Raw genomic sequence first — 20,967 nt, forward strand, 5'->3', positions numbered from 1 at the left:
TAGTAGACATTCCTTCGGTCTTTAGGACACCTCACACACTCACACAAGGCCAACGAAGTGCTTAAGGAGACTAGGAGGAACCGGAGGAGCAGGGTATGTTTCAAGGTGGATTTTGAAAAGGCGTATGATTCAGTCAGGTGGAGTTTTCTGTTTGACATGCTTCGGAGGTTGGGGTTTCACAAGAAGGGGATTTTGTGGGTTAAAGGGTGTCTGGTTCCGTCTTTTGTGTCTGTTTTAGTCAACGGGAGTCCTACGGAGGAATTCAAACCATCTAGGGGGTTGAGATAGGGTGATCCTTTGGCTCCATTTCTATTCCTGGTGGTTGCTGAAGGACTAGGGCTTGTGAGACAAGCGTTGAGAATGAAGGTGCTCAGGGGTGTAAAGGTTGGGGGAAGGAACAATGTTGAGTGTTGTCTGCTACAGTTTGCAAACGACACACTTTTTCTGTGTGAAGACTCTTTCTACAATATCTTTGCTATCAAGGCCATCCTCCGATGCTATGAAATTGTCTTAGACTTGAAAGTCAACTTTCATAAATCGAAGTTGGCAGGAATTAGCGTTGACAGTTATGCCCTGAGCACCTATGCGAAGACACTAAACTGGTGGAAATCCTAAGAAGAAACAGTTCTGGGAGTCGGTCGTAAAAAAACTAGAAGCTAGACTAAGTTCTTGGAAAGGAAGATTCTTATCTATGGCAGGTCGAATTTGCCTGCTTAAATCGGTATTCACTGCCATACCATTGTTCTACCAATCCGTCTTCAAAGCTCCAGTAGCAGTGTGCAACAGAATCAATAATATACAAAGAAGATTCATTTGGGCTTGGGGAAGAGAAAACAACACGGTCTCTTGGGTAAGTTGGGACAACGTTTGTTAGCCTCTTGAAGAAGGTGGGTTGGGGATCAAAGAGATTAGGAATTTTAATTCTGCTCTTCTGGCGAAATGGAAATGGCAGATTATGAGTGATGAGGGAGGGAAATGGAAAGACATCCTTCAATCTAAATATGGCACAGAAGAAGGTAGAAGACAGGTTGGGTTGAAATACCAATTTTGTGGAGGGATTTAACTAAAGTTTGTGGTGAAGGGGAAGAAGAAGGATGGTTCCATAAAGCTACTATGTGGAAAGTCGGCGATGGGGCACAATTAGATTATGGGAGGACGTTACAGAACAATAGTCTTAAATCCTCGTATCCCAGACTTTACTTTTTGTCTCTCGATCAAGGCAAGACGGTGGGTGAGGTAAGAAGATGGGAGGATGGTAGGTGGCGTTGGTGGTTTAATTGGAGAAGGGATAGGTATGATTGGGAGTCGAATATGGAGGAAGATTTGTTCTGAAGCCTGAGTATGGGAGTTATATGTCAGGATGTTCATGACGATCTCGTTTGGAGGGGGGACCCAAAAGTGTGTTCTCGGTGAAATCATCCTACTCACTACCGGCTCATCATCAAGCCAATGACATAATGGATAGTGTTTTTAGTATTTTATGGCAGGCACAAGCCATGCCCAAAGTACTTGTACTGCTTGGAGAGTCCTTCATGAAAGAATTCTGACCAGCGTTAATCTCATAAGGAGAGGAGTATCTGTAATTTCGCCTTTATGTGCTTTGTGCAGCTTGTCAAAAGAATCATCTCAATACCTCTTCCTTGATTGTGTATACGCACAACGAGTATGGTCCCGTTGCTATCGCTGGATTGGCATTTTGGGGGTCTAAAATAAGGATCTCAGGAATCACTTGGTAAACTTTCACTTAGTTCACCTTTCTAGCAAGCAAAATCAGGTGTGATTAGGATTATGGGTGACAATTGTTAGATGCACCTGGGAGCAGCGGAACCAAGTCGTATTCAAGGAAGGGGTCCTGACGCTGATAAAATATTTCAAAATGCCCAATTGTTGTCTTGGTTGTGGTTAAAACACAAGTCAGCTGGTTTTTCGTACGCGTTTTCAGATCAGTGCCTTCTTTTAAAAGTTTTGTTCCTTAGGATGTAAGGTTGTCTTTCTATTTATTCTTGTGTTGCTGGTCTTTTTGGCTTGTTGGTACATGGAGGAGTCTTGAGAGGTGCAATGAGTTACCGCGGTAACAACAGTACACACAGTTCCATTGCTGGAGTTATGCATTCTGTTACAGATCTGAACGAAGCATGCTTGAGGATGTGCTGCAATGTACTGGTGCAGTCTGGTGTGGGGCTAAATGGCGGCTGGTGTGCTGTCAAGGGGAGTCTTGCTGCACAAAATGGTGCGGGTAATACAAGCTTGTGTAGTGGGGAGGAGCTGCAATCACAGCTTGTACTGTTATGACCTTATCTGTGTTGCACGACCACAAGTGTCTCGGTCTTGGAAGTGTGCCTTCCAATTTGATTGAACAACATTTTTCTTTGGAGCACCTATTACATCTCCATTTCTTCTCACCATGGTTGCAAGAGCAATGTTTTTGAAGCCAGTGAGGTCTCCAAGAGCCCTTGAAGGGTCATGGTGAACACATGTGTGCTCAAGACACAGGCCTCTTTATTACTCTTCTGCTTCAGCTCCATGGCAGATTGTGTCATCTTCTGTGAAGCTGATCTGCTGGAGATTTGGATGGCCGGTGTCTATAGATGAGATCATGGCTTAATCAGCTGGACTACTCTGTTGCATGGAAGAGCAACTTTGCTGGATCTAGATCGGTAGATGCAGGGTGTAGGGAACTTGGAAGGTGCTGTTGGAAGGTGAAAACGGGTTGGAACTTGCTTGGCCCACGACAATACTAAATAAGGCAGTCCTGAGTGATGGTTTTGGCTGGAGTTTTGGTGGATTCTTTATGCAGGTGGTATTTACTTGTTAGGCAGCAGTTTTTGGTTCTGCTATTGGTAGGTGTAAAATAGGACTTGTCTTTTAGCTATTTAGCATTTGGTTTGTTGGGAGTTGAATGCCCAAGTGTTGGGATTGGTTGGACAGGGTTTTAGTGCACTCTTGTAGCATTTCCATGTTTTTGGTTTTGTATATGGGTTGAGACACCTTAAAGAGGTCCCTTGTTAATTTAATTATTTTTTGTTGATAAAAAAAATCATGCATTAGCTTCACGAAAAATGTGAGAAATTCTAAACCTAATTGTCTCAGAGTAATCAATGCAAGTGTTTTACTTAGTAAGAATCCAAGGAACGTTAGTTCTAGCAGTAAATACATCGCAAACCAAGACAAAATAATATTCAAGCCATAACTCCACAACTGAATGAACAAAACAAGCGGAGCTTTCCAAATTGTTTATGTATAACTCCATAAAACTCAACAACTAAATAGTCTGAATATCAAAGAAAACAGAGAACCACTAATAAACTCTTGCATACTTCAACGGAGACGGAAAATATCAACACAAGTAGCAAGACCAAGAGAATCCCTAGCAGCACCATCAATATTAATTTTAACAGGTTGAATGAAATTTTCATCTTAAAAGAGAAATAGCATAAACATATTTATCAACTAATTTAACTTATAATTTATTCAAAAATTTATAATATAGTTGTAAACAAATTTAATAGTTTTGCAATTCTAGCATAAGACACCTTATAATCCTTTCTCGTCTTCCTTGTTTCATTTCTACTGAGTTTTCATGCTAGGGCTAAAGCTAGAGTACTGGCTTGAGAAGAATTTGATCCATATGGTGTTATACATAAACAATTTGGAAAGCTCCGCTTGTGTTGTTCATTCAGTTGTGGTTCCTTTCCCTCTATATTTGTATCTGAGAGCCCAAAACAGGAAATGTAAGAAGTTCAAAACGCTTAGCAGACACAAAAGCCAATAAAACCTCTCTAGGTGATAGTGGTTAAGGTTGGCCCCAGATAACCATGGTCTGTGTGAGATCTTAGTAGTCACACTGTTTACTATTGATACGATTGCTGAGCTTAGGTAGTATCCAACAGCCAAAGAGGCAAAAGTGAGTGATGTGGCCAAAGATCTCATCCTAATTGGTGTCTCTGTGAAGAAAAATTCCAGCAACCCAGCAAAGGTGAAAAGATCAGCAGAACCGAGGAACAAGTATTGAAGAGCAACCCATAAGAATGAGATGGGTAGTGGTTTGGTTGCATCATCTACAAGGCCTGAGTTTATGGCCATCCTTTTCCTCTTTACTTCAACAAGCGCGGCCACTGCCATGGAAAATATAGAGAGGACTAATCCAAATCCAATTCTTCGGAGGTGAGTGATTCCGATCTCAGTTTCGGTCACTTTTCTTGCAAGTGGGACGATGATCATGTCATAAATTGGTGCCAGGACCATGACGAAGAGAACTGGGAAAACTGTTAAGGAGGCAGGTGGCACCTTAAAGGAACCAAGTTTGGTGTTCATAGTTGCAGCTTGTTCAACAGAGAAAGTGTTTAGCTGAGCTAGACAAGCGTTTAGCATAATGGTGCAAGCAAATATGGGTAATTCTTTTAACACTATCTTCACATCTTCCACTTGTTCCACAGTGCATTGTATTGTTGAATACTTTGGGTTGCTTTCAACTGCTCTATTGAGAAATTTTAGGGTATTTGTTAGGGCTTCACTGTCCTTGTTTTCATTGCCTGGTACTCCATTACAAGGGCTTGAACTCATACTCACCACTGCACCGCCAGAGCTTCTGCTGAACCAACCATTATTAAGGGAAGCAGCAACCAGTACCTATAGTCAAGATAAATATACATGGGATGATTACCTTCTCTTCTTAAAAGTAGGAATCTCTCAAAACCTAAAAAGTAGTCACATAGTTCCTTAGAACTAAGCAGATTAGTACCTTGAAAATGGTTGCAAGTGGACTTCCAGAAGGGATCTTGCTCCTATAAGTGGCAGAGCCTGCGAAGAAGACAGTGATAGATAGAACTATACTTATAGTAGAGATTCCAAAACCCCATTGCCACCCTTTGTTGTCTGCAACCCAGACCACAAATGTACAAGCAAGAAGGCCACCAAAGGACAAGCAGAAGACAAAGTAGTTGAAGAAGGTTGATCGCTGCTTCCTTCCAGATGGGGTGCTATCATCAAATTGCTCAGCACCATGTGATGGCAGTGAACCCTTAATTCCTCCAATTCCAAGAGCCACCAAATAAAGCCCACAAAACAGCATTGCTGCTTTTCCGCCACCCACTTCATCGCATCTGCTTCCTGCCTCACATGCTTCTGGCATCAGTGAAGGCGCATGAGCTTGTACAGTCAACACAATCAATCCCTGCAAGTAAAATACTTCTGTAACATCATAAACCACAGTAACAATTTTTTTTCTTTATTTAATTTCTATTCACTATGCTCTTTTTCTATCTTTATCAACTTAATTCAAATTCAAATTCTATACAAAGAGGACAAATTCATTCCCCTCTCCTCAAATCTTCTTAAATAATACTTACCTTCGTTTTAGTTTCAAACACACACTAATATAAATTAACACTCAAGTTTCTTATTTTATTTCAAAAAACGTATTCATTACCACTTCAATAAAATAAAATAATAATAAAGTTTTAAAATAAAAGATCTTTTAGAAAAAAAATAAAAAAAAATAATTAGTTATTGTAAGTTACCAATATTAAAAATTCATTGTCATCTCGTTATAATTATTTGTCTTGTAAAAATATAAAAACTATATTTTAAAAGAGCTATAACTATCATTCAGCAAAATTTATAAAAAAAATTAAAGAAAGTATAAATAAAAATGACAAGAGGATATTCATTCAAATAATGTTTGTAGGTAAGATCATAGAGAAAAAAAATTTAGCTTTGGCACCAAGCAATTTTTAACTACACTATAGATTTCATCAAATTTTCCTACCTTAGCCACTACTATATGGCTTCAAGGATTTTGAGGCATGAGGTCTTAATTTTATTTAGGTCCCAATGTTATATTATTTTTAAGACTTTTGTTTTGTCATTTTTAGTTTAATAATGTTTTTACAAGACTCATACTTATTAATATTCTAATTGGTTTTTATGTTTAAAAGACAACAATGTAATTTTTATTCTTAAGGTCTTATTTAAAATCCACAATTTTAAATTTTATATATGTGAGTTTCCTTAACATAAAACTTAAAATTAAGTTGTGATTTCAAATTAATATATTAAATTTATTAATAATAAATATTTATAGTAATGGAATATACCAAATTTATATGGACTAAATTAAAAAAAAAATGAGTATAACGTCATAATAATATTATTATTATTATTATTATTATTATTATTATTATTATTATTATTATTATCATTAATCAATACACATTTCAATTAATGGATAAATATGAAAATAACATAAATTTTATTGATATATTTTCATAATTACTTTTACTTTTAATATACTCAAAAGATATATTAAAAATATTAATAAATATTTAATTATTATTATTAAAACAATATTTTATCATAAAAATAATTATATTAGTTTTTTTTACATTTATAACAAGCATACGACATACGATAGCAGGTGACACGATAAGTCCACTAAAAGAAAATGAGGCACAGTGGAATGAACGGGCTGGCGAGGGTACGACATGAATGGAATGAACGGAATGAATGGCGTGAACGGCGCCATTTCGGAGAACGGAGTCAGCGCCAAGGTGGTTGGAGGGAGGAGCAGAGGGGAAAACGTACTTTACGCTCACCCCAATCGTCTTCTCATTCAATTTCTACTTTCTTCTTTTCAAATTTTCCAAGCTCTCATGGTGAATACGATATGTTGAAGATTTTTCAGAGGTGGGCAAGGGTGAAGGAGGTATTCATTTCCAGACGCAGAAACAGGTGGGGAAGACGGTTTGGGTTCGTTAGATTCTTTCACGTTCCAAATGAGTCTAAACTGGAAAAGGAGCTGGATCAGATTTTCATTGGTAATATGAAACTCTATGTTAATCTACCAAAATATAGGAGATCTGATTACTCTCAACATGCTGGGTCACTTCTTGTGGGAGACAAGAGGAAGAATCAACGTAACCATGGAAATGTGCAATCGAAGGAAGAGGAGGAATGGAGAGAAGTAAAGAGGAGGGACGCACGTAAGGACCATACTGCGAGGTATTCCTATGCTGACGTTGTTCGGAAATCTCCATAGAATAAGTGGAAGGGCCCATGTATTGAAACTACATCAAAAATTCTCCCTTGGATGTCAACCAGTGTTGTAGGTCGAATGGTTTCAAACTTATATTTTGTGTCTTTAAGTGAAGAGTTCATCAAAGGAGGCATGTCAATGATTAAGGTGAGATATTTGGGTGATAACTTTGTCCTCTTGACCCCTAGGGAAGGAGAACGGATGGAAGACATCATCAAGCTGAATAAAAGCTGGTTTACGAGTGTGTTCGAAGACTTAGAACCCTGGTCGGCCTCTTTTGTAGTAAGCCACAGGTTAGTATGGGCGAGGTGTTATGGCCTTCCTCTCTCCCTATGGAACAAGGATTGTTTGTCTAAGATTATTGGAGAGATGGCAGACCTGATATCCATCGATGAGGCAACTGAGCAGTGGGAAAACCTTGAATATGTGTGAATCCAATTACGGGTGATCAAAACGAGTAGAATCGGAATCACAAATGGGTATCGGATAAATGGTGAAATTTACAACATCAGTATCTTTGAAGAGGAATTCGATCAAGGAGGACGAGCATGTAGGTACCAAGAACCCATTTATTCTTCCTCGGACAACATATCTTCATCGGACACCTTCATTGAGGAAACTAGGTTTTCGGACAAAGCCTCAGAAGGCGGGGACATTGCTGCCGGTGGCACCTTTCGACAGGGAGAGGAGGATGAGGGAGACAACGAAAAGACCTCACATGTAAAGTCAAGCCAATTAAGGAAAATTTCTCAGTATGAAAGGGGGAGGCAGAGCAAAGACAGTTTACCTTACATTAATAAGATAATACGTGAGCAGGGGGGTTTTGATATTGGGGCAGCTTTACATGTACAAGAGAAAGTCAACTCTATATGCTCCCTTTTACACAATGCTTTATCTGACTTAGTTCACTGTTCTCAAAACCAAAACCTTAACCCCTCTTTACCCAAACCCAATTTAAGTACGGGCTTTCTCTCTAAGGCCCAATTTAACAATAGTGGGGTATTGGGCCTAACGAAACAAGGAGCTAGGGTTGTTACGGAAACGGAACACAGACGAGCGGGGCAAAGGAATTTTTTGTTTCCGACGACGACGGGTGGTGGAGGATCGGAATCGACGAAGGAGGCTTCGGTTAACTTCTTGGGAGGGAGATACATGGAGCTTACCTGCGGATCCCCTCATCCAGGTGGCACGATTCGAAACGGTGAGCCTAGAGGAGGACTTCTACACAACCATACGTCCAACCATACTGCGTCTCATTGTGAACCAAGCAGTGTGGGTAGTTCCATGTCGGGGAGGAGAGACCCAACCAATAATGAAGCTTTACCAATTGCGGAAGAAGAACCCATTACGTCGGAGAATGTACGGAGGCTACGAGGACTATGGGAACAAGGTACGAAACCGTCATGCCTACGATGGAGGTCTAAGGGAGGTTTTGGGCCCCTGCATTACGGGGTCAATTCTTCATCCAGGTTAAGTCGATGCTCCCTTGCTGAATCTGACCATGATATTGAACACTGCAATAACAAATTAATGGTTGAGGATTGTGTAGCTGAATCTGAACGTATATGGGATGCGGGTAAACATCTAGGAGTGAGGTGTTTCGGGGAGGAGGTGAATATCGTTGTTGAATTGAAAAGTATGGAGGAAAGGGATAAGGAAGTAAAGAAGAATGCCGAGGACGGTACTAGTCATGTTGAGTTATGATCATCTTCAATCTTAATATCAGGGGCTTGGGAGGGGGTACGAAAGCTAATTACTTGAAACATTGTATCGCCAAGGAGGGGGTGGAATTTGTATGTCTGCAGGAGACAAAAACTGTATCTTTCTCTGATAATCGCTGTTTCTCTCTTTGGGGGGACAGTAATATAGGGTGGGTGCATTATGAAGGTGAAAATGGTGCAGGAAGCATCTTATCAATGTGGCATAAAGATAAATTCTGTTATCATTCGCATGCTGTCGGGATAGGTTTCATTGCAGTAGTAGGCCAGCACATTAATTCTAATTGTTTGTGTCTCGTGGTAAATATCTATGCAGCTTGTAACCTCAGTGCAAAAATTTCTCTATGGGAAGCTATAACATCACTGAAGAGGAGTTATCAGAACATGGCTAGATGTTTTTGTGGAGACTTTAATGTTGTAAGAAGGGAGGATGAAAGGAAAGGAATCAGAATTGGGTCAAGCCAAAGGAAGGAAATAAGTGGCTTCAACAGTTTTATTGATGAAAACAGTATGGTGGACATCCCAACTGTGGGCAAAAAATATACATGGTTCAAACCAAATGGAACCGCTAAAAGTAGGTTGGATAGAGTCCTAGTTTCTGAAGAATGGATCCAGACCTGGCCATTCTACAAGCAATATGTGCAACAAAGAATTGTGTCTGATCACTGCGCTATTGTGGCAAAGTCTTGGGACAAAGATTGGGGCCCAAAACCTTTCCGCTCCATAGACGCTTGGTTCATGGAGCCTGGGTTCAAGATGTTTGTGAAAGAGAAATGGGGGCCGTATAATGGACAGGGAAACAACATATCTAGTCTTAAGGAGAAACTAAAATATTTGAAGGCAGACCTCAAAGTTTGGAACAAGAATGTGTTTGGATGCTTGCAGAAAAATCAAAAGCAAATCTTGAAGGATATTGAGATCCTTGACGCTAGGGACGATAATGATGTCTTAGAGGAGAGCGATAGAATAAGAAGAATGGAATTACTCAGCCAACTGAGCATGATTGATAATAAACTGGACTCTCTCGCAAGGCAAAAGGCAAGAACAAATTGGCACAAGTTTGGGGACATGAATTCCAAATTTTATCATACGACCATCAGGTGGAGAAGACTTAAAAATGAAGTCAAGGGTGTGCAGGTCGGGGGGCAATGGTGTGAGGAACCGGAAGTAGTTCGCAGGGAAGCTAAGGCTTTGTTTGAAAAGAGGTTCACGGCTACACGAGACTTCGGAGTAAACTTGGGCTCTGTGGAGTTCAAATCCCTCCCTCAGGAAATCAGCCTGAGTATGGTCTCGAGTTTTACAGAGGAAGAAGTGAAAGAAGCTGTGTGGCAGTGTGAAGGATCAAAGAGTCCAGGGCCGGATGATTTCAACTTTACGTTCATTAGGAATTGCTGGGATATCCTCAAATCTGATGTTATGGAAGCTGTAAACTTGTTCCAAGATATTGGGGTTATACCAAAAGGTTGTAATGCTTCCTTCATTGCTTTGGTACCTAAAGTGTGTGACCCCCTGTCTCTGGATCAATTCAGGCCTATATCCCTTGTAGGTATGTTCTATAAGATCGTGACTAAGGTTTTAGCTGGTCGTATGAAGGATGTACTTCATTTGGTTATCGATGAAAACCAATCTGCTTTCTTGAGGAATAGAGGCTTGTTAGACAGCATGCTAGTGGCCAATGAGGTGGTGGAGGAGGTTAGGAGGAATAGAAGGAGTGTTCTTTGCTTCAAGGTGGACTACGAGAAAACTTACGATTCGGTAAGGTGGGACTTCTTATTTGATATGTTGCAGAGGCTAGGCTTTCATAGCAAATGGGTGAGGTGGGTTAGAGGATGCCTAGAATCATCTTCCATTTCAGTGCTCGTTAATGGAAGCCCTACAGAGGAATTTAAACCATCAAGAGGAATAAGGCAGGGTGATCCTATGGCGCCTTTTCTGTTTCTTGTGGTTGCTGAAGGTTTAGCTAGTTTAGTGAGACAAGCGTCTAAGCAAAACATGCTAACAGGTGTGAAGGTGGGGAGGAGGGAAATAGAATGCAGCATGCTTCAATTTGCAGATGACACTCTCTTCCTGTGTGAGGATTCTTTCCTTAATGTTTTCACTATAAAGGCGATTCTCAGATGCTTCGAACTAGTTTCTGGTTTGAAAATCAACTTCTAGAAATCCAAATTGGTTGGGATAAATGTGGACAGGTTTACCTTGGAGACCTACGCCAAGACTCTTAATTGCAACACAATGCGGATACCTTTCAAGTACTTGGGGTTAGAAGTAGGAGGTAATCCAAGGAAGGTACAATTCTGGGAACCGGTTGTCAACAAAGTCAGTGCTAGACTTAGTACTTGGAAAGGGAGGTGTCTATCCATGGCAGGTAGAATATGCCTAATAAAATCAGTCTTCACCTCTATCCCTCTTTTCTACCTGTCCTTCTTTAAAGCCCCGGTCACGATTTGTGAGAGAATCAGGAATATTCAGAGAAGTTTTTTATGGGCGTGGGGTAGAGATAATAAATCTATACCGTGGGTAAGTTGGGGGAACATTTGTAAACCCCCTGAAGAAGGTGGTCTTGGTATCAAGGATGTCAGGAAGTTTAACTTTGCCTTAATGGCGAAATGGAAATGGAGGTTGATGAGTGATGAGAAAGGGAAATGGAAAGATATTCTGGAGTCCAAATACTCAACGATATCTGGTTATAACAATGCACGACCTTGCTACCACTCTTGGTGGTGGAGAGATTTAGAAAAAATATGTAGGGAGGGTAATGGGGAAGGTTGGTTCCAACAAGCTATTACATGGAATGTTAAATCTGGGGACTTAGTGCGCTTTTGGGAGGATCCATGGGTTAATAACAAAAGTCTCAAGGAGTTATACCCTAGGTTGTTCTCTATCTCTCTTAATCAAGGGATGAAGGTGGGTGAGACTGGTTATTGGGACAGTTTTGGGTGGCGATGGAACTTAAGCTGGAGAAGAGAGAGATTCCATTGGGAATCCATTCTGGAGGATGAGTTATCAGAAGTTTTACTTAGGGTTGTTATGCATAAGGAGGCCAAGGACTTTATCTCTTGGAATGGGGATCCCAAAGGTTTTTTCTCGGTAAGATCAGCATATGATCTTTTAGCCAACCAAGGAATCAGACCAAGTTATGATGTTTTTAGGCTATTATGGAAGACCAAAGCTTTCCCAAAAGCTTTAGTAACAGCCTGGAGAATCCTCTTGGACAGAATCCCAACTCGCCAGAATCTTGTGGTACGAGGGATTATGGTGAACTCTCCTTTGTGTGTTTTATGTAATCAGTCAGTAGAAACTACTCAGCATCTGTTCTTGGATTGTATCTTTGCTTACCGTGTTTGGATGCTTTGCTATACATGGATAGGTGTTATGGGTGCACACAACAGGGACTTATGCAACCATTTTCTGAATTTTCATCTGTTTAATTTGAACGAGAAGCAGAACCAGGTCTGGAAGGGAGTGTGGGTGGCCAATCTTCGATGTATATGGGAGCATAGGAACAATGTGATCTTCAAACAAGGGGTCCCTGACCATGAGGAAGCCTTTCAAGCAACTCAACTTATGTCTTGGCTTTGGTTGAAACATAGGAAAGGGTCTTTTTCATATGCTTTTTCTGATTGGCTTTTAAATCCCATACAATGCATGCTGGGTGTACGCTGATTATTTATGGCAGAAAAGGTGGTTATTGAAGGTTTGTTCAAGCCAAAACTAAATGAAGCAGGGTATCCAAGTGGGTTTGCGATAGGGAGAAACCACAATTGAATGGGGGTTCGCTGGTAATGTTGGGTGTTATATGTGGGCCTCGATGTTGTGTGCACGGTGATGTTTGGATAGGTATGTTGGGTGATGTTTGGGAAGGATGGATTGTGCAAGCTGTTTGTACAGCTCTTCATGAGAATCGGTTCTGGTTTTGAGGGGCCAATCTTTTTCTGCTTTGCTGGACAAATGGTCCCTGTTTCATGCTTGCTATTATGAATCCAAGCTGAGTAGAAGCTGTTATAACTTGGGGATGAAACGTGAAAACGACGATCTCAATGTGTGTGTAGTCGGTGGATGTCGAAGGTATCCAAAGGTCAACATGATCGCCGGTTGATGAAACGGCGTTCTCCATGTCAACATGATCGCCGATCGATGAAGCGGCGTTCTCCATATTGTGGAGTTAGACAAGGTCAACTTGATCGCCGGTCGGTGAAACGGCAATCTCCATGCATGCGTAATCGGTGGTCGTCGAAGTTATGCAAAGGTCAACATGATCGCCGGTCGATGAAATGGCGATCTCCATGCGTGTGTAGTCGGTGGTCGTCGAAGTTGGTCAACATGATCGCCGGTTGATGAAGCGGCGTTGTCAACATGATCGCCGATCGTTGAAGCGGCGTTCTCCATATATGTGTAGTCGGTGGTCGCCGAAGTTAGACAAGGTCAACATGATCGTCGGTCGATGAAACGGTGATCTCCATGCATGCGTAGTCGGTGGTCGTCGAAGTTATGCAAAGATCAACATGATCGTCGGTCGATGAAACGACGATCTCCATGCGTGCGTAGTCGGTGGTCGTCGAAGTTGGTCAACATGATCGCCGGTCAATGAAACGGCGATCTCCATGCATGCGTAGTCGGTGGTCGTCGAAGTTATGCAAAGATCAACATGATCGTCGGTCGATGAAACGGCGATCTCCATGCGTGCGTAGTCGGTGGTCGTCGAAGTTGGTCAACATGATCGCCGGTCGAGGAAGTGGCGTTCTCCATATGTGTGTAGTCGGTGGTCGCCAAAGTTATGCAACGTGCTTGGGTAACTCGTCGTGTGGCGAGGTGAATGTAGGTGGCCTCGTTTCTGGGTGTTTCGGTAAAGCTGAATGATGTTATGAGGTAACCTGTTGGTTATATTTTTGGGTATGGTTCTCTCACTTTAAGGTTGTTATGCTCCAACCATAAAGGAGAGTTTCTTTTGTGGATGAAATAGGAAGTCTACTTTAGGTCACTGTATATGGGTTGGGATACCCCTGAAGTATCCTTTAATTTTATTTATTCATTGCTGATAAAAAAAACAAAAAAACAAGCATACGACATTAGCAATAATTAAAAATTAATAATTTAAACACTATATATTAAAATTATAAATTTCAAATAAATAAATAAATAAATAAAATACTATAGATTATTAAAATTGATAAGATCAAGCAGAAATTACAAACTGATACCTTTAGTTTTTTTTATTATATTCTTTTAAATTTCTCTATCAATATGTATACGATGTTTAAGATTAATATTTTGAATTTTATAAATACACTAATATGTTCTTCCTCCTTATAATTATTATTCATTTACTTCTAAATGTGTATAGAGTATTGGTCATGTATAGACTTGGAAAAACATTCAATGTATAATCGTTTTTTTACTAGCAAGCATCATCGTTTTGTAAAAGACGAATTTTTTTTTCATAAAACATTATATTTAGTATAACAGTAAAATTCATGAACATAATAAATAGATTAATATTTCATTTTTTTTTAAATCTAGGAATATAATCAATTTTATTTTATTTTTTATTTTACCATTTTCATTTTTACATAATAAATAAAGTAATTAAAGAATATTTGAAAAAGTAAAAATATAAATGATAAAAAAATTATTAATGTTATCATAAATAGTTAAATAAAAAACTTTCAAAAATATGACGAATAAAAAGTTAATAAACATTTAAAAGATTCATGAAATCAAATATTGCAATAATTAATAATATCATTAAAGTCCTTATCTTTCCCCAAATGTTTAGTAACAATTAATATGGAATAAAGTTGATAAATATTATAAATGAATATATAGCCATGGATGAATGCATACGTAAAGTCAAATAATCATTAATAACACCATTAAAATCCATTAAAAAAGTAAGAAACATTTAATAAATACATAAAGTCAAATACTGTAATAATTAATAATACCATTAAAGTCCTTATCTTATCTTTCCTCAAATGTTTAGTAACAACTAATATATGAAATAAAGTTCATAAATATCATAAATGAATATAGAATCATCATAATTAAATAAAAAACTCAAACCATTATTCATTAATAAGAGACCATACAAATATATCCCCTACCTTATGGAGATAAGAATCGACACAAATTTTATACTCATCATGGAAATGAGAATGAAAATAAATTTTCATTTCGAAGATATGAATGTGAATAAGGATAACTGAATCAACAACCATCTTTTTGTCATTCGTAAATTAAATGAGTAAATTAGATAATCTTTATTAAAATTGAAAAACTTTATTATACTTAGAAAACAATCCTTCAATACGTAATTTTTGTTAGAAAAAAATATAATTCAACGTCTCCTTAATTATAATATACTTCATTAAATAAAAAAAATAAAAATATTAAATGAGAATTGTGTGTGAATAATATTTTGTATTATAAAAATATTATAGTGAATAGTTTGACTTCTACTTCACAGGTAGTCTTCTCTACACCAATGTGTGTTTGTAAATTATTTAATTCAAAGAAAATCAAATTAAAATTTCTATATTTTTAATCTGCTTGTATAGAAAGTAGAAGAAAATATATAAAAAAATTGCATAAAAAGAAAATTAAAAGTTTATGTTTATTAATAAGTAGAATTCCATCTTCCTTCTGTGGAAGTTCAGGCTTGCAATTTTGCATATCTTCTCACATTTTTTTTTTTTTCTGTTTTTTACTTTGTAACATCCAAACCATAAAACAAGGAAAATTATCATGGAGAGGATGTCAAGAAAGGGTGATGATATTTTTACACTCGTGTCCACTTTATGACCACATCAAAATATTAATATTTATAATAAAAAAATTAAAAATAAAAAAATATTTTTAATAAAAATATAAGTAAAATGTAAAATGTTAAAATAAATTTTAAAATTAAAAAAATTAAAAATGATTAAAATATTAATATTTAGTGAGTGTGAGGTGAAGCATGAAGTGTAAAAAACCATTTTCCTTCAAGAAATTTTCTGACAGAGAGAATGCAGCAAAAAGAAAGCAAGTAAAAAGGAAAGATATAGTTATTTTGTTTTGAAAATCTCTTAAGAACCAACGATAATTTTTGTGCAAAAAGAAAGGGAATAAAAAGGACAGAAAGAAAAGTTTGAGGGTGCATACCAGAAGTTCAAGAACTGAACTAATGAGGAAGGTTTGATAAGTGGTGAGAAAAGCATCAGATAAGAAACCTCCAAGGAGGGCAAGGAGGAAGGCCGTTCCAATGAAATTAGTGACAGTGTTTGCAGATGTTGAAGGCGACATGTGCATGTACTGAATCATGTACAACACCATATTGGTTGCATTGGCTACAAATGCCAGACTCTCCAATATCTCCGCCACTGCACAAACACATACACACTTTCAAATTAGGGCAAGTATTATCACCATTTCTGTGATTCATATCATGAATTGTAAAGATTTAATACTGTGATTACAAAAGTCACTGAGACAAACCCAAAACGAAGGAGGCTGCAAGCATGCCACCATGACGCCCTCTAAGAGCAGGTTTGTTCCTCCAGTTCACATAGCCATCCCATCTGGTTATTTGGTTTTGTTCTAGTTCCTGTTCATGAGAATTGAAAAGAAAGTGTAAATTAAACTAATGGAGAAGAAAAAGAAAGAGGAGAAGAGTGAAAGAGGTTGAGGGAAGCAAACCAACCATAATTCTCTTCCTTTTAGGTTTGGATTTGTGAGAGACGGGAGAAAAAGGGATTTGGCCAAGTGAATGAAAGGTGCAATTTGGAAAACACACTTATAGCTAAAGTGTATTACATTTTTAAGAATGGTGTTTCTTTCTCTTTATACATTTTAGAAAATTGTTGTTCTTTAATTATTTTGTAATTTTTATATAATTTTAAATTTGTTTTCTTTATATTATGTCCATTTACCCCTTCATCTCTAATTGTATTTTTTTTTTTAAGTTTTATTTATTTATGTGGGTGATAAAATTTAAGATTTTCTTTATAAACTTATGTTAGACATTACTATGGATATTAAACAAAATCTAACAATCATATATCATCACATGGAAAATATTAATTAAAAAGGATGCATCATTCTAGATTTAGGGAAAGTCACGACTGACTAAATAAATGGTGGAGGGGACACCTCATTATAATGTTGAGAAGTCTAAGGTATAAGCGTTAGGTAATGGAACATCACCCTTTAGACGATATGTTTGTCAATCATGGATCATCCATTAGGTGATGAGTATGTCGATCATAGGGTGTCATCTCTTCTAGACCTAGCAAGATTGGTGGAAACAATGATTTTGTTAACGAATTTTTGGGAGCTTGAACAACAACTAAATTCTTGGATTCCAAAACTTATTTTTTTTTATCCCACATCTCCTACCTTTCGAAGTACTTAAAAGTTATCCATTAAATAGTGAGAAGAAAAAATCCCTTTAAATATGACATATCCGAGAAGGAAAAAAATACTTGAATTTACTGGCTTAAAGTCACTACTTTGAACAAGAACAAATTAGAGTTTGTGTAAAAATTTTCCTTCCTCCACAAGACAACACAATACGAAATCATGAGAAACCAAAGACAAATCTAACTTTGGAATAGTTTGAACATGAGGGTTTTGGGTCTAATAAAGAGAAAAATCCTCTAGCATACTGGGTTCATTAGGAGAAGGTCAGCTCTTGATGAAATGACCTTTAAAACATTTATAGGACGATTGAAAAAGAGAAAGAAGACATCTCTCACTCACATTATTTAAAGACACTCATAATTGACAAAAGGATAATTTGAACTCAAAAAAGAAAAAAAAACATATTGAAAATTAGTATAAAACTGAAGTAAGTACATTAAAATACTAAAAGTTTGGATAAAGATTCGATCATTATGATAAAGTTGGATAGGAACAACATTCATCACGATCAAAGATTTGCTTTTCAAATAAATTTAAGAGTAACCTTAAACCTAAAACAACTCTATCATTACCCTCATTCTTGCATCCAATTCACATGGATCGTAATATTTTTTTTCTCAAATTTTACTAAAAGTTTAGAGATTTCAAAGAGCCATAGCTTTCTTAAAATAGTCTGATTTTTTACAATAAATTTATTACTTTTATTAAGATAAAAAATAATTTTAAATATAAGAACACGAGTCCACTTGAAGTGTTTTTTTAGTAAGACTAAAACTATACTCGGAGACGTTGGCAGTATTTGAAAAAGCAAAGATATTTTTATTAATTGAATATTATCATATATAAATTAAGGAAGTATTTAGTATATGTATATATAATATCAGAAATGTTGTATAATATATAATATAGAAATATTTTCCGAGTAATATATTTTCGTTATTTTGACTTGACTTTGAAAACTTTCGCAACCATTTAAACGGCTTTGAGCGTATTACAGGACCAATGAATTCAAAATCGTTAATCTATTTTCATGAATTTGAAAGAATAATTTGAATTCATAACCGTAAATTGACTTCATTTTCTAAACCACCATGATTAATTATTCATAAATGAGAGTGATTAAGAACAAAATTTAAACGTCATTTTTTTAAACAATAAAAATAATATAATATAATTACTTATTTAATTTAATTAAAATGATCTGAGTGGCTTAAAAATAAAATAAATATTTTCATAAAAATTAGAAAAGGTGAACCCATAGGAAAAGAAAAATAAAAAAGCAATGCGTTAAAGTTGATTTTTAAAATTATAATCGTGGTTATCCACAAAATATATAAATAAGGATTTGACCTTTCCTATTTTATTTTACACTTTTATATATAGAACTACTAAGTTTCTAAAAAAAATATAAGAAGTCTCAATATATTAGGAAATAAATATTCTCTTAATGCTTTAAGTGGAAGATTCTTGAGTATAATCAAATAAACTTTAACCATTTAACCATTTAACAGTCAAATTTTATTATTAAATTATGATTGTTATAATATTTATTAATATGATTATAATATAATATAATAAATAATATAAATATTATTCATATTATTCATATTATTAATTTCATTAATATTATTATTATTCAAATTAATAACATTATTAATTACTATAAAAATGTTATTAATATTATTAACAATATCTAATAATAATATTATTAAATCTTATTAAATATTATAAATAATATTAAATATTATTAATATTATTAAATATTATCAATAATATCAAACTTTTATTAATATTATTAAATATTATCAATAATATTAAATATTATTAGTATTATTAAATATTATCAATACTATTAAATATTATCAATAATATATATAATATTAAATATTACCAATAATATATATAATATTAAATACTATCAATAAAATTAAATATTATCAATAATATTAAATATTATGAATAAAATTAAATATTATCAATAATATTAAATATTATGAATAATATTAAATATTATGAATAAAATTAAATATTATGAATAATATTTAATATTATAAATTATATTAAATATTATCAATTATATTAAATATTATCAATTATATTAAATATTATCAATATTATTAAATATTATCAATATTATTAAATATTATGGATATTATTAATATTATTACTATTTTTCAATATTATTAATATTATTAAATATTATTGAATATTATTAATATTATTAGATATTATCAATATTATTAAATATTGTTATTATTATTAAATATTATTAAACATTATTAATATTATTAAATATAATTACTATTATTAAATATTATTAATATTATTAAATATTCTTAATATTATTAAATATTCTTAATATTAAATATTCTTAATATTATTAAATATTCTTAATATTATTAAATATTCTTAATATTATTAAATATTCTTAATATTATTAAATATTCTTAATATTATTAAATATTCTTAATATTATTAATATTATTAATATTATTAATTATTATTAATTATTATTAATTATTATTAATTATTATTAAATATTATTAATATTATTAAATATTACTAATATTATTAAATATTATTAAATATAATAATAAATATTATTAATATTATTAAATATTATTATTATTATTAAATATTATTAATATTATTAAATATTACTAATATTATTAAATATTATTAAATATAATAATAAATATTATTAATATTATTAAATATTATTAATATTATTAAATATTATTAATATTATTAAATATTATTAAATATTATTAATATTATTAAATATTATTAAATATTATTAACATTATTAATATTATTAAATATTATTAATATTATTAAATATTATTAATTTTATTAATTTTATTAAATATTATTAATATAATTAAATGTAATTAATATTATTAAATATTATTGTATCCTTTGTCCTCGACGCCAGAGAAAGATCCCAGACATCAGCGTCAGAGAAAGACATCAGACATCGGACATCGCTGATAGTAATGGTGGGTCACATACGGTGGGTCCCAGAAATCATATAAGATACCAGTTAAACACCCAGATATAAGAAAAAACCTAAGTTACGAGAGGATCATGCATGGGGTGTGTACATTCGAGTACGACACAAACAAGTGTTCCTTGGAGGCGTTGATGCCCGTTAGGGTTAGGGTTTCCAAGGGAAGACTGCATGCATGGCACGTGATTACTTAGGGCACCCATAGAGCAGATGGCCACACAGCATTGGTGCATGAGTTGGTGGTACCTTGGCGGCCATACTGTTAGTCGTTGCACTCCAGTAAAGGGAAGTTTTATGTTAGATTACGCTAAGATTGTGTAATAGCGGCGCAAGGAAGTTCTCCCAGGAACCCTTGATACGGGTAACAGAACAAAAGTAACCCTAGTTACAACTTCTATAAAGGGTGGTAAGAACTCTAGGAAGATACACTATTTCTAAGACTGAAACTACTTTATTCACTTATTGTTTCTTTGCCCCAATACTGACTTGAGCGTCGGAGTGCAAACGGTCGTAAAGGCGCCCTTTGTCTTTGCAGGTGAGAGGTTCTTCAACCTAAGAAAGTTCGATTCTCAGGTGGAGACAGCCGGGCTAGAGACTGTCGTTCGAGTCAACCGGTGAGAACATTTGGCGCCCACTGTGGGGCTTGATAAAACTAAGTCCCACTCACAATCATGTTAATAGTTTACCAGCAATATGAGGAGTGCGAGGCAAGGATCAACCGCGGCCGAAGGAGGGGAGAACGTTACTCTACAGCAAATGATGGAGACAATATGTTCCCTTCAGAAGGCGGTAGCGGCATCTAGGGTCGA

General features: G+C 35.3%; 1 protein-coding gene across 1 annotated transcript; it reads right to left on the minus strand.

Annotated features, from left to right (window-relative positions):
* Positions 1-3,445: 3,445 nt before the first annotated feature.
* LOC137805810 (protein NRT1/ PTR FAMILY 4.6-like) lies at positions 3,446-16,495 on the minus strand. The gene is made up of 5 exons (XM_068605727.1): positions 16,430-16,495; positions 16,225-16,333; positions 15,892-16,109; positions 4,742-5,173; positions 3,446-4,629 (listed from the first exon to the last, which is right to left on the minus strand). The coding sequence occupies exons 1-5, from the start codon at positions 16,430-16,432 to the stop codon at positions 3,673-3,675; spliced, it is 1,719 nt and encodes a 572-aa protein (XP_068461828.1). The 5' UTR covers positions 16,433-16,495; the 3' UTR covers positions 3,446-3,672.
* Between the last annotated feature and the right edge of the window lie 4,472 nt (positions 16,496-20,967).

The sequence above is a fragment of the Phaseolus vulgaris genome, chromosome 3, assembly GCF_000499845.2.
Source record: "Phaseolus vulgaris cultivar G19833 chromosome 3, P. vulgaris v2.0, whole genome shotgun sequence".
Classification (NCBI taxonomy): domain Eukaryota; kingdom Viridiplantae; phylum Streptophyta; class Magnoliopsida; order Fabales; family Fabaceae; genus Phaseolus; species Phaseolus vulgaris.

Excerpts from the sequence above, each read along its gene's own strand:
- LOC137805810 (XM_068605727.1), bottom strand. Across the intron at positions 16,110-16,224 it reads TGCAGCCTCCTTCGTTTTGG|TGGCGGAGATATTGGAGAGT; the intron begins GTTTGTCTCAGT and ends GTGTTTGTGCAG. Across the intron at positions 4,630-4,741 it reads CACTTGCAACCATTTTCAAG|GTACTGGTTGCTGCTTCCCT; the intron begins GTACTAATCTGC and ends TCTTGACTATAG.